Consider the following 15000-nt stretch of genomic DNA (forward strand, 5'->3'; position numbering starts at 1 on the left):
TGTTGTCCTCTAGTTATGGTAACACAGTCATTGATTTGATTTTATGGACAGGCATCTGTGAGTTTTACAGAGTTCCAATTTTGCCGAGTTCCGAATTTTTTGACGCTCTATTTACACTTTGACAAGTGTATGAAGTCGAACGAACCTTTCCGAAACAATTCCTGGTTTGATACGTTTGTGTAAAGAAGGTCATTTTGGGTTATATTTGGATGTTTTGGGAAACGAACGATCACTTGACCGAAACAATTTGGAAACGACGCGAAAATAAACGCAGGCCAAAAAAAGATGAAAGTAAATTAAGTATTTGGTCTATTCAGAGCTATTGTTCCGAGTCTACTGTCTGCGTCGCTGCAATGGTGACAAATATACAATTGAAATGAGCCGCGATCGTCTTCTTTTTCCTCTGCAGGACCTCCTTATCCCCTGAGGAGACGGTGCATATTCTGTACCTTCCCACTGTTGATTGGTAAGGCTGTATGCTTGATGAGAATACAAAGCATGTAATCCTTTGATGACAAATTGAATATGTTGTACATTAGATCTAACTTAGAATATTTAAGCAATGTACTGAAAAGGTCAATAAATGGCTGGAAATTACACTGATGTGACTCAAGAAGAAGATTTTTACGAGAAGAATCTCAATGTTCCTCCACTTTGTGATTATTTGGTGGGACTTCCTTATATTCAAAGAGCTTAGCACCATACATGTGTTAAAAAAAATCAAGTGATATCAGAAGCTATTTTCATCACCCCTTATAAACATTGCAGTAAAAAAAAAAAAAAAAAAAAAAAAAAAAAAAAAAAAAAAAAAAAAAAAAAAAAAAAAAAAAAAAAAAAAAAAAAAAAAAAAAAAAAATCGGGTGATTTAGTGTGGAGCCAGATGATCATATCATACATACTTTTGATAACGATATATCATAATTCAAAATTGATGACTTAACCATTGAGGTCAATATTAGAGACCTCAGAATTGTCTTTGCTTTGATGAACACTTTGGTTGATGCAGTTACCTTCGTTGTATTCACGTGACTGCTTTTCCTTTCTCTGTGTATTCTGGAGATACCTTGATGGACGAACCGCTTGGTCTCTTGTTGTACGGACACGCGCGCACACACACATACACACACACGACTCGGTGGCACTGTTGGTAGAGCGCTGGACTGGGAAGTACGATAGTGCTTGCAGTACCCAGTTCGAATCCTGCCCAGGGCCGAAATTATTTCGGTATCGCTGTGCTTCGGGTCGTTACTCTGACTCTCATGGGCGGGGAGTTGGGGGTGTGTGTGTGTGAAAGGTCATAGCATTACCCATAGATCGGTCATACGAGCTCTTAGCTCTCTTCCGGGAGGAAAATAGCTGTCGATCACGAGTCCAACACGTGATCCAAAGACCAAGGTGAATACACACACACACATACACACACACACACACGCAAATTCAATATATCAAACCAAGTTTGAAATATGTCGCTGTCGAAAATAAAAAGAAAAATGTCGTGTCGACGTAGATCCTTTTCTTCCGCAGTTAAAAAAAACAAAAACAAAAAAAAACAACGCTGGGATTCCCTTCACTCACAGAAAGAAGGGGAAAGTGTCTCCGACAGAAAAAGAAAGCGAAACGATTCCGTCTAGATAATAGGAATTCACATTGCATGATGTACTTGACACCATTCATACAGTTTTCCTAATCCGGATCAAGCCACCGTGATGAAGTACTGCGTTTGTACCGCGATGAAGTATTGCGTCTGTATCGCTTCTCCAACGGACAGGCCGACGATGGATCACAGCGTAAGAGGATGGTGTTCAAAGAAATCCTATTCTATGGTTTCCTATACAGATCGGCGGACAGATGGAATCATCTTACGAAGAGATAGCATACACACAGAGGGATTAAGAAGCTCTACCAGTGGAACTTTAACATTCATATATTGATACATGTGTGATTGTGTGTGTGTGTGTGTATTTACCTAGTTGTATTTACCTAGTTGTATCTCACAGTGTCTACTTTGCTCTTAAATTCGTGTATTATTTTGTACACACTATTGTTTTATCCAATTTGTTCCAGAAATCCACCACTCTGTGTGGATTTTTTTTGTTAAGTCTCCTCTATAACTATCCTTTTTGACTTTCTTGTCATGTCCTCTTGTATTTCTCTTATTCAAATTTAGTAAGTCCTCTCTATCAAGGACTTCTGTACCTTTCATGATTCTGTAAATAGCCAATAGGTCACCTCTTTCTCTTCTTTGTTCCAAAGTCGGGATTTCACAATTTAGCCAGTCTCTCCTCATATGACAGGTTTGAAAGTGTTGTGGCCATTTTCGTGGCTGCTTTCTGGATTTGTTCAATTTTCTTTATATTCTTCTTAGTACTGGGTGACCATATTGTCGCAGCATACTCTAGTCTAGGCCTTTTTAGTGTGAGTAATATTTTTCTAACCATTTCCTCATCAAAATAGGTAAAAGCCACCTTTATTGATCTTAGCAAGTTGTAAGATTCCCCGACAATTTTGTTTATCTGTTCATCAGGGGACATATCATTGAGATTACTCCCAGGTCTTTTTCAGATCCTACTTCCTTTACTTCCTTTGTTCTAATTTCATATTGTCGTGATATTATCTATTTATATATTTATTCATTTATTTGTACTTTTCCCGAACTCTATTATGATACATTTCTTAATGTTGAAGTCTACTTCCCACTTCTGGCTTCATTTCAAAATCTTGTTTAGGTCTCTCTGTAGTGATTCACAATACGTTTCAGTATTCACTTTCCTCAGCAACTTAGCATCATCTGAAAAAAGCTTATGTAACAATCCACATCTTCATCCATGTCATTCACATAAATAGTGAACATCATTGGAGCCAATACCGATCCCTGTGGAACTCCACTAATCACCTCCTCCCGGGCTGAACTCTTTTCTCTGAGTTCAGCTTGTGTGTACGTGTGTGTGTGTGTGTGTGTATGTGTGTGTATACATATAGTCTATAGGATTTATGCAGTCAGTATTATAAGGGATGACTTAGTGATACCCCTACGGACCAAAGTCACACTCTACTACAAAAAAGAAGAAATTAACAAATGAAGGAATAATTTAAAGTAGATTAGAATAAACAAATGAATAAATAAACAGATAGATAAATAGAAAAATAAACAGTTAACTAAATAAACGAATGAATACATAAACGAATAAATAAATACGAGAAAAAATAAATAAATAAATAAATGAATAAATATATGAATAAGTAAACAGATGGATTAAGGAAGAGTTTAATAAGATAAATAAATATATAAATAGACATATAAAGAAACGAACAGATAGGCACGTGAATAAAAAATAGATTAATTGATAAATAATTTAATAAAATAAGAAAATAAATAAATAGACAGATGAAGGAACGAATAGATAGCTACATAGATAAAAAAAATAGATAGATAAATAACGGATGATTTGTTATCTCTCCTAGGCCATTATGCCTCCATTTTTTCTTCGCGATAGAAGAATTGATGAGTTGATAGTGACGAAACACAGCGTTGGGCAACAAACACACCACACCACTACGACCACACCACAACCACAACACCACAACCACAAATCATATCCACTAAGCCTCCATGGTACAAAGAATTCTCTAAAGCTGAATAAAATCGTCCGTCGTGAGCCAGAATAAAGCCATTAATTCAGTCAAAGAAGAGGGCTCGTCTCCTCTGCTGCTGAATAAAATCGACTGGAGACCACGCCAGGAGACGCTTAGGTGTGTTTAAAATCCTGACCTTTGACCTCTTTGCTCGGGAAGCCATTGCAAGTGCTAGTTATTTTTTTATTATTATTTTTTTTTTTTACGAAGCAATCCCGAAAATGAGATAGAAAAATTGAAAAAATCTGATAATATAGAGTGGTAGGTACTAGAGTCACAGGGTTAAAAAAAAAAAAAAAAAAAAAAAAAATTGTGACGCCATTGTACGAGAGTTGCCAGACAGTGCTTTACGTGACGAACCAAGCCCAGCCTCTTTAATTTAATTCGAAATCCAATTTTCGTGTTTTGATTCCTCCATTCTCTTTTTATTTCGTCCTTTTTCTCTTTTGCAAAACGAGTCATTATTGCACAAGTGGTCGGATACCGGGGTCGTAACCCCCCCCACAACCCCCCACCACCACCACCCGCCCCCACCCCGCCCTAGTTTGACCTCCAGTTTGACCCGGGCGAAATACGACGCGGGTCCTGCTTCTCTCGTTCCCTCTTTTTGGTAATGGGTGATGTTGGTGATGATGGTGACGATGATGATGATGATGGTGGTGGTGAAGGTAATGGTGATGTGGTGCTGATGGTAAAATGATGGTGTGATGGTGGTGAGGGTAATGGTGATGATGATGACGACGACGACAACGACGACAACGACGACAACGATGATGATGATGATGATGATGATGATGATGATGATGATGATGATGATGATGATGATGTTGATGTTGATGTTGATGATGATGATGATGATGATGATGATGATGATGATGATGATGATGATGATGATGATGATGATGATGATGATGATGATGATGATGATGATGATGATGACGACGACAATAACAACAATGAGAAGAATGAGAATTACAATAGCAACAGTACTAGGAAAGGAGTAAATCCTGGTTGTGATCTCTTCTCATTCAAGAAGGTAGAAGAAATACAAAGTTGGCAGGGCTCTTGGGCTCCGTCTGGGAACCGTGTGCCAACCCTTCAGGGCTGCACCTCCAGACTGAGGTGAAAATGTTAACAGATTAAGTCGGACGGGAGGGAGATAATTCTCTCTGATGTATGTCCCCCCTCCCCCCCCCCGCACACACAGTTGGGAGAGTTCCCGGCTGTCACTACGGCGGTCCGGGTTCGAATCCCGCACAGGGCTGAAATAATTTCAGTATCGCTGCGCTGTGGGTTGTTACTCCAACTCTCGTGGGCGCGGAGTTCGGTGTGTGTGTGCGTGTAAGATCACAGCATTACCCATAGATCGGTCATACGAGCTCTGAGCTCTCTTCCGGGAGGGAAATAGCATTCGATCATGGTGAATCTCTCTCTCTCTCTCTCTCACACACACACACACACACACACACACACACACACACACACACACACACACACACACACACACACACACACACACACACACACACACACACACACACACACACACACACACACACACACGCACACAGACACACACACACACACACACACACACACACACACACACACACACACACACACACACACACACACACACACACACACACACACACACACACACACACACGCACACACATTTTTGGGAGTCCATTGAAACAATGACAACGTCTCTCCCCATCCATGAAAAAACTATGATATGAAGTCATAGTTCAGTGTATGCCTAGGGAAAGCCAGAACGCAGCGAGTGTGTCAGATTGTCTTTGCGGTTTTCTTGCGGTGGGACGGCACGGTGTCGTCTCTCGGAGGCAGGTAGAGGACCTCAGCTCAGTCATTTCCAAAGTATATACATAACAAGAATGATCATAAAAAGATACTGTACATTGCCGTTACGAAAACACCACCATTCACCGTAAATAGCTGCTGAACGCGATCATGGCTGATGGGTTATTCAAACAAACTAAAGCCGTGTTTTTTTCCCTCGCCTTTTGGGCATTCCTGATACATAAAGCTGTTGGTTCATAAAGGAAAATGTGGACAAACGTTTTAAAAGGAAAGTGCATTTCAACTCGCGATAAAACCTTGTTTTATAGAGGCACGCTCTTCACCCCCCCTCCTAAAAAAGTTTCATCTGAATTGAGTTTTAGATTCGAAACTTCACTTCTTTCTCCGCATCTGCTCCGACATCGAACTCTGAAAGGTCATTGTCGCCATTTAGAAGAGAAGATCACACGGTAATTGATGAAGTCGTCCCTCTACAGTTCCGAAAAGACAAACAACCTTTCGTGTTCATAACAGTCGTAGGGGTCGTTTAGGATCTAGCTAGGGAGGGGGCGTATTGGCTGAGTGTGAAGGGTGAGAGTGTTGAGAAAAGGGCGACCTGGGTGCCCCTAATACGAGGGGACCTAAAGACAAGAAGAGGGGGAGTTTTAGGGGGTGAAGGTGTCCGACTTCTAGACTCAGACATGGAAGTCTTCGACGCACGAACTTACATAAATGTTCTGATTACAAACTCGACTTGGAAGTTGCTCGATTCAGGAACCCAGATATGGAAGCGTTTTAATGTGATCGGATTATAAACTCGACTTAGAAGGTACTCGACTTCCGAACTCAGGCATCGAAGTCTTCGTCGTACAAACTCACAAAAGTGTTCGGATTACAAACTCGACTTGGAAGGTGGTCGACTCACGAACTCAGGCATGGAGGTGTTCAGCTTATGCACTTATAAAAGTGTTCGGATTATGTACTCGACTTCCGAACTTAGCCTTCGACTTACGAACTCGTAAATGTGTTCGGATTACGAACTCCGACTCGAAGGTCTCTGGAAAGCGAACTCAAACGTATCTGCGTCCAAGACCGTGTTATGAATTAAGATCTAAAAGCGTTTGAATTAGAAGATGAGAAGGTTTCGGAGTGACTGTGAGAATGTAAACAAGGGTGCTGGATCCATCCTGACTACATCTTTGTAAGTTCCATCAAAGGAAAGCATAGTGTGTTTGACAACCCGTTAGTAGAAATAGAAATCAAAGGGAATTATTCTATTCATCCAATGGATCTACTGAAATAAAAAAAAGAGTGAATTTCTTCGGCCATACAAGGTCTCTTTTGAAAAAATAGAATATCGCGTCTCTTTGAATGGCTTTTGATAAACATTAATGATAAAAAAAATCGTATAATCCCTTTGATCGAAGGATACGCTACTCTCAAATTGAACAAAATAATTTGAATATATCCAGAAATAAATATCAAAAGGTTATTGTAGAAAATCTATTCATCTGTTCATTATTTTGTTTACTTCTAACGTATCCTTTTCAGCAATTTTTTCATTTGATCTTAGTTTTACCTTTTTTACTACATTATTGGTCACATACTTTACATTCAGCCCGTCAAAGGAAATATCTATTTTTATGAACTCACAGGGTTGTCTTAGCTCTCTCGTTACATTTTACAATTTTCCACCTCTAGGAGGGTTACAGCTGTCAATCAGGAGCCCAGCACGTGGTCCAAGATCGTAATGAACTACACACACGTATACATAAACACATACGTATCCGTATCATCCCTCCCACTCACTCTCACATCTTCACCTAAACGCGCGCGAGAGCGCACACACACACACACACACACACACACACACACACACACACACACACACACACACACACACACACACACACACACACACACACACACACACACACACACACACAACACACACAACACACACACCTCGTGGCGCGGTGGTTAGAGTTCTCGCCTGCCACTACAGCGGTCCGGGTTCGAATCCCACCCGGGGCTGAAATAATCTCAGTATCGCTGCGATGCGGGTTGTTACTCCAACTCTCGTGGGCGGGGAGTTGGGGATATGTGTGCGTGTAAGGTCATAGCATTACCCATAGATCGGTCACACGAGCTCTGAGCTCTCATCCGTGAGGTTAATAACTGTCGATCACGAGTCCAACACGTGATTCAAGACCATGGTGAATCACACACACACACACACACACACACACACACACACACACACACACACACACACACACACACACACACACACACACACACACACACACACACACACACACACACACACACACACACACACACACACACACACACACACACACGTGTTCACACACGCCAACCAAGAGACCTTTAGCCTGACCCTGGCTACTCCGTTGTAAACATGGGAAATTGAATTTCGCGACATCTAATTTGGAATTCATGTTTCTGTCAAATTCCTGATTTGGCGCAGTCCCTAAGGACGATATTTCTATTTACTCTGACGCTCACTACACCATCTGATCTTGAAGAAAAGGCATTTAATTTCCAATATTTACGTGTTTTGAGGCTTTTGTATAACCCTTACCCATAGAAAGAAGATACGCATTTATGGAGAGAGGGTTACAGTTTATTGGTGTCTTTTCTCGTAGATGTATAAAGAAACGTCAAATCACACTCTGTGTTTAAAATTAGCGTTTTTATTTTCGCGTTCGGAACTGCCAGCGTTTGTGAACGTATTGGGCACAGACCTTTGATTTCTTCTTCAAAGGCAAACAAAAGGTACAAATGTGTCATGGAAATGAAGACACAATGTCGTTTCCGAAGCTTATAAACGCTAAATACTTTTACATAAGTATATTGATATGTGTCGGGGTATAATGTGCATATATTTAGGTAAATAGAGATATGTATACATGCAAACACATACATATGTACGTGTGCATACATGCAAACACGTACATATGTACGTATGTAGATATGCGAATATCATTTATTCTATATTATTTGTTTTTGTTTTGTTATCATTTGTTTGTTTGATTCTCATTTATTATCAGTTATATGTCAATTTATTATTAATTACTATTTACCTGTTTGTTTATCATTTAACTGTACCTATGCATTTATTTATGTATCTTATTTGATATTTAGATTATTGTAGTTTTTGTTTATATATTTATTATTATTATTATGATTTTTTTCGCATCCGACCTACATATGGACCAAAAGGTCTCCTGTTGGCATGCTCCGCCTTTGTAATCCTTTGTATATTTGATACGTACACAGATTAACGATGGTGCCTGTAAGTAGTGGTTCTGTGAGATGGACATGCATACATACATACATACATACATACATACATACATACATACATACATACATACATACATACATACATACATACATACATACATACATACATACATATATACATACATACATACATACATACATACATACATACATACATACATTCATACATACATACATACATACATACATACATACATACATATATACATACATACATACATACATACATACATACATACATACATACATATACATACATACATACATACATACATACATACATACATACATACATACATATATACATACATACATACATGCATGCATGCATGCATACATACATACATACATACATACATACATACATACATACATACATACATACGTACATACATATGCATACGTACATACATACATGCATACATGCACACATACACACATATACACACACTTATACATATACACAAACATACATGCATACATACATACATACATACATACATACATACATACATACAGACATACGTACACACATGCATACATACATACATACATACATACATACATACATACGTACATACATGGATGCATGCATGCATGCATACATAAATACATACATACATACATACATACATACATACATACATACATACATACATACATACATACATACATAAATACATACATACATACATACATACATACATACATACATACATACATACATACATACATACATACATACATGCATACATACATACATACATACATACATACATAAATATATACATACATACATATATACATAAGTACATACAGTACATGCATGCATACATAAAAAACATACATACATACATACATACATACATACATACATACATACATACATACATACATACATACATACATACATACATACATACATGCATGCATACATACATACATACCTAAAATACATACATACATGCATGCATACATACATACACACACACATACATACATGCATACACACACATATACACACATACATACATACACACACATATACATATACAGTATATGCATACATACATACATACATACATACATACATACATACATACATACATACATACATACATTCATACCTACCTACCTACCTATCTACCTACCTACATACATATATACATACATACATACGTACGTACGTACATACATACATACATACATACATACATACTACATACATACATACATGCTACATACATACATACATACATACATACATACATAAATATATACATACATGCATATATACATACGTACATACATGGATGCATGCATGCATGCATACATAAATACATACATACATACATACATACATACATACATACATACATACATACATACATACATAAATACATACATACATACATACATACATACATACATACATACATACATACATACATACATACATACATACATACATACATACATACATAAATATATACATACATACATATATACATAAGTACATACAGTACATGCATACATACATACATGCATGCATACATACATGTATACATAAATACATACATACATGCATGCATACATACATGTATACATAAATACATACATACATGCATGCATACATACATACATACATACATACATACATACATACATACATACATACATACATACATACATACATACATATACAGTATATGCATACATACATACATACATACATACATACATACATACATAAATACATACATACATACATACATACATACATACATACATACATACATACATTCATACCTACCTACCTACCTATCTACCTACCTACATACATATATACATACATACATACGTACGTACGTACATACATACATACATACATACATACATACATACATACATACATACATACATACATACATACATACATACATACATACATACATACATACATACATAATTACATACATACATACATGCATGCATGCATGCATACCTACCTACCTACCTACCTACCTACCTACCTACCTACCTACCTACCTACATACATACATACATACATACATACATACATACATACATACATACATACATACATACATACATACATACATACATACATACATACATACATACATATATACATACATACATTCATACATACATTCATGTATACATAAATACATATATACATACGCACATGCATGTATACATAATACATATATACATTTCATGTTCTCTGGAAGAAATGAAGGTACCATTGGAGTGGACATCTTCTAATTTGGTAACATTATTCAAAAGTGTCATTGATCGGCGCGGCAGCCAAAATATATGAAAATAGAAGAGGATCAATCGGTTGAAGGTAAAAGGAACCTCAGCTGGCAATCAATTTGGGTTGAGAAAAGAATGCTATGTGTAACCAACCTGATAGAGTGGTTGATGTTATCATACGAGAGAGATGGTTGGGTAGATTGCATATACTCCTGGGCTTGGAAAATAATGTTTCCACAAAGTTATATACAAGACCAATATGGAAATTTGCAAATGTATAAGGACTTAAAGGGAGTAATGTACATTGGAATGGGTATAATAATCATTTAATAAGAGGCATGAACAGAAATGAAATATGAGGTGTTGAATTGAAGGAGAAATTATAAATAGAGAAACACAAGGATTCGTTCTTGTACTAGTAAACTCTTTACTGTATGATGGAATAGACGGCTACGCAGACTTATTTATAAATGATACCATAATCACGAATTCTATAAAAGATGAAGAGGATTGCAATCTGTTACAGAAAGACCTAGCTAAGGTTTCTAAACGAAATAAAAAATAGAAGATGAGATTCAACGCATGAAATGTAAAATATTGGAAATAGGACAGAGCAACCGGAGGGTGTCGAGAAATTATGCATTGAAAAACAAACTTATTACAAAGGCAAAGGAGAAAAGAATTCAGGAATTTCAACCACAAACATTTAATTTGTTCCTGGAAGACCGCATTCAAAGAATAAGGGAGAGAGAGACTTATGAATTGCAAAAGGGTGGCATTTTGTCACATAGCTGAGAACATGATAAGATAAATATCAAATTAGCTCCAGATTGGAATATGGTGCCGTGGTGTGGTCACGACGCAAAAAGAAATGTGTCAGAAATGAGGACCGCAAAGATTGGCAAAGAAAACGATCCAAGGATTAGCTGACACAATCTAAGAGGAGAGAGAAATAGGAAGGGAGGGAGAGGGAGAGGGAGAGGGAGAGGGAGAGAGAGAGGGAGAATGAGGGAGGGAGAGGGAGGGTGAGGGAATGAGGGAGGGAGAGGAAGGAAGAGGGATATGGAGAGGGAGAGAGGAAGAGAGATAGGGAGGGAGGGAGAGAAGGAGGGAGGCAGGGAAGTAGGGAGGGAGAAAGCGAGAAAGAGAGAGGGAGGGAGAGGGAGAGGGAGAGAGAGAATGAGGGAGAGAGGGAGGGAGGGAGGGAGTAAATGAGGGAGGGAGAGGGAGAGGGAGAGGGAGGGAATGAGGGAGGGGGAGGTAGGGAGAGGAAGAGGGAGAGGGAGAGAGAGAATGAGGGAGGGGGAGAGGGAGGGGAGGGAGCGTGGAAAGGGAGATCGAGAGGGAGTGAGGAAGGGAGGAAGGGAGGGAGGGAGGGAGGGAGGGGGAGGTAAGAAGAAGGAGAGGGAGAGAGAGAATAAAGGAAGGAAAGGGAGAGGGAGAGTGAGGGAGTGAGGGAATGGGAGGGGGAAGGGAAAGGGAGATCGAGGGAGAGAGAGAAAGAGAGAGAGAGAGAGAGAGAGAGAGAGAGAGAGAGAGAGAGAGAGAGAGAGAGAGAGAGAGAGAGAGAGAGAGAGAGAGAGAGAGAGAGAGAGAGAGAGAGAGAGAGAGAGAGAGAGAGAGGGAGAGAGAGAGAGAGAGAGAGAGGCTCTGTCCAGATTAGAAGAGGAAAGAGGGAAAGATGATATGATAATAATATTTAGATAGGAAATAGGGAATAGAAGATTAGATAGAGAGGATGAATTCTTAGAAAAGGATGAAAAAACAAAATTTTATGACAAAAAATATGTACATAAATATATAAGAAAGATTGCTTGAAATATGTTAGGAGGCACGGGTTTTCCACACAGATGCATTAATTTGTGGAATAAGTTTGAAGAAGGTATATAACCAAGGCCATCAACAAATATGGATTTAAGACAAAATTGGATAAATCGAGACAGATGACACTTCACAGCACAGCTCCAGTCTCATATACTACAACTAGATACATACACATATGTAAATACACATGTATATATATCTACATATGATGTACTTACATACATATCCATTATGGGACACTGACTACATGTTTTTTGTTGTCAATAATTTAGGGACATTTGTGACAAGAAGGAGAAAAAATGTCTACTATCTCTCCGTTCTCCTACCTGCTTTAAATCTCATTTTCACTTTCTCCAATATACCTCTGGACGGTGTCCCCTTACATAGGACTTCGTACCGTGGAATTTGATAAAACATGCCCTTGGTTCAACTCACCGATGTCAGGGTTCGAACCGCCACCACCTTAACCTCTGTCGCAAGTAGCGACGCCATAACCCACTCGGCCAGTGAGTATTCCTTCAGTATATATATATATACACACACACACACACACACACACACACACACCCCCACACACACACACACACACACACACACACACACACACACACACACACACACACACACACACACACACACATATATATATATATATATATATATGTGTGTGTGTGTGTGTGTGTGTGTGTATGTATATGTGTGCGTGTGTGCACATAGAGAGAGAGAGAGAGAGAGAGAGAGAGAGAGAGAGAGAGAGAGAGAGAGAGAGAGAGAGAGAGAGAGAGAGAGAGAGAGAGAGAGAGAGAGAATCCTCTTCACACAGCCATTACCACACTACGATCGGCTGTCTTCCTTACTCAACCATAGATACGGACATTACCTTGTAGGTGTCTCTGAAGCCGACGTCGCACATATTGTGTTGTTGCCTGGAGGGTGAACTCTCGTTGAGGGCATTCAGGACTCTGAGGAGGATGCTGGTCTGCTCCTTGGTGAGGTTGGTGAGGTTCGGCGTCAGGGCGGCGAGTTCCTCCCTTGGGATAATCGTCTCTAAGTCTTCAAACCCGGACGCGGAAGCCGGGGAGGAACTAGCTACAGCGACGGATGGGTAGTCCTCAAAATCAGTCATGGTGCCTACACCAGCGCAGGTGCTTGGGTGCTGGTCGTTGTCGGTCGGGTGTGTTTATCTCGGGATATTATTAGTGTGCGTTCATGAGGATAGTATCCGAAGTCTACAAGTGGACTCAAATAAGTCTTGGATATACAGTTGGATGTCTGAGGGTTCTGTTACGTTTACAGTGTGATGACGGGATCCTATGAGTGAGCTGACGTTTAGTTAAAGATGTAATGACAGGAGTTTAATGGTGTATTATCTGGAACTTAATGTTCTTGACGGGACTGTAACGTTGAATAAACAGGAAACTGGCTAATATGAAGGCTTAAGGGACGTCACAGACTCTAACAAGTAAAACAACGTTCACCAGGTGTACGGGTATGAACAAATGGGCGGAGTTATCTTAGCGTTACGGGCGTGGGAGCAAGCGAACGCGGTCGCGGATGTAATTACAGACTGTCAGTATACTTGAAAGTGAGCACAGGAGAGGATGACACCAAAGAGAGAGTTGTTACAGGCTTACATTTGCTTAGGTATTGGAACTCTCACCCACAAGCTCTCGATCACACTTCGGGAGGAGAAGAAGTAGGACGCGTGGAGGGGATAGGGGGAGAACTAGGGAGAGGGGGAGAGGTGGAGGGAGGAGAGGGGAGGGGGAGAGGGAAGAGGCGTTGAAGGAGAAGGGTTGCAGGGAGAGGTGGAACGAACCACTATTATCTGGAAACTGTGGGAAAACTAGATAATTGCTCGTAGTTGTACTTAGTAATTAACAAGCCAATTAAGACTAGGAGAGGTAGTTGAAGATTGCTCTGACCAAGAAAGGAAACTGGTAGATGGAAGTCGAGATGATGGTGACTGTAGTCGAAGATAACATAAGCAAAACAGAAATAGAGGATTAGTAGAAAGGTTGATATCAACTAGGTAGAGAGCATTGAAAATTTAATAGACATAATGAAAAAAAAATTATGAGTATTTATTCTAGAGGACGTGTGAATCTATTGGATAAGAGATAGACGGAA

The 15000-nt window shown here is 39.2% G+C and overlaps 1 protein-coding gene across 1 annotated transcript in view; it reads right to left on the reverse strand.

The window, feature by feature from the left end:
* Positions 1-14516, reverse strand: part of LOC143033738 (G-protein coupled receptor dmsr-1-like) — a 102544-nt gene extending 88028 nt beyond the window's left edge. The window contains exon 1 of the mRNA XM_076199224.1: positions 13751-14516. Coding sequence (XP_076055339.1) covers positions 13751-13996 — 246 coding nt within the window. The 5' untranslated portion in view covers positions 13997-14516. The remainder of the gene's footprint in view (positions 1-13750) is intronic.
* Between the last annotated feature and the right edge of the window lie 484 nt (positions 14517-15000).

The sequence above is a fragment of the Oratosquilla oratoria genome, chromosome 2, assembly GCF_046742065.1.
Source record: "Oratosquilla oratoria isolate Oo_2021 chromosome 2, ASM4674206v1, whole genome shotgun sequence".
Taxonomy (NCBI): domain Eukaryota; kingdom Metazoa; phylum Arthropoda; class Malacostraca; order Stomatopoda; family Squillidae; genus Oratosquilla; species Oratosquilla oratoria.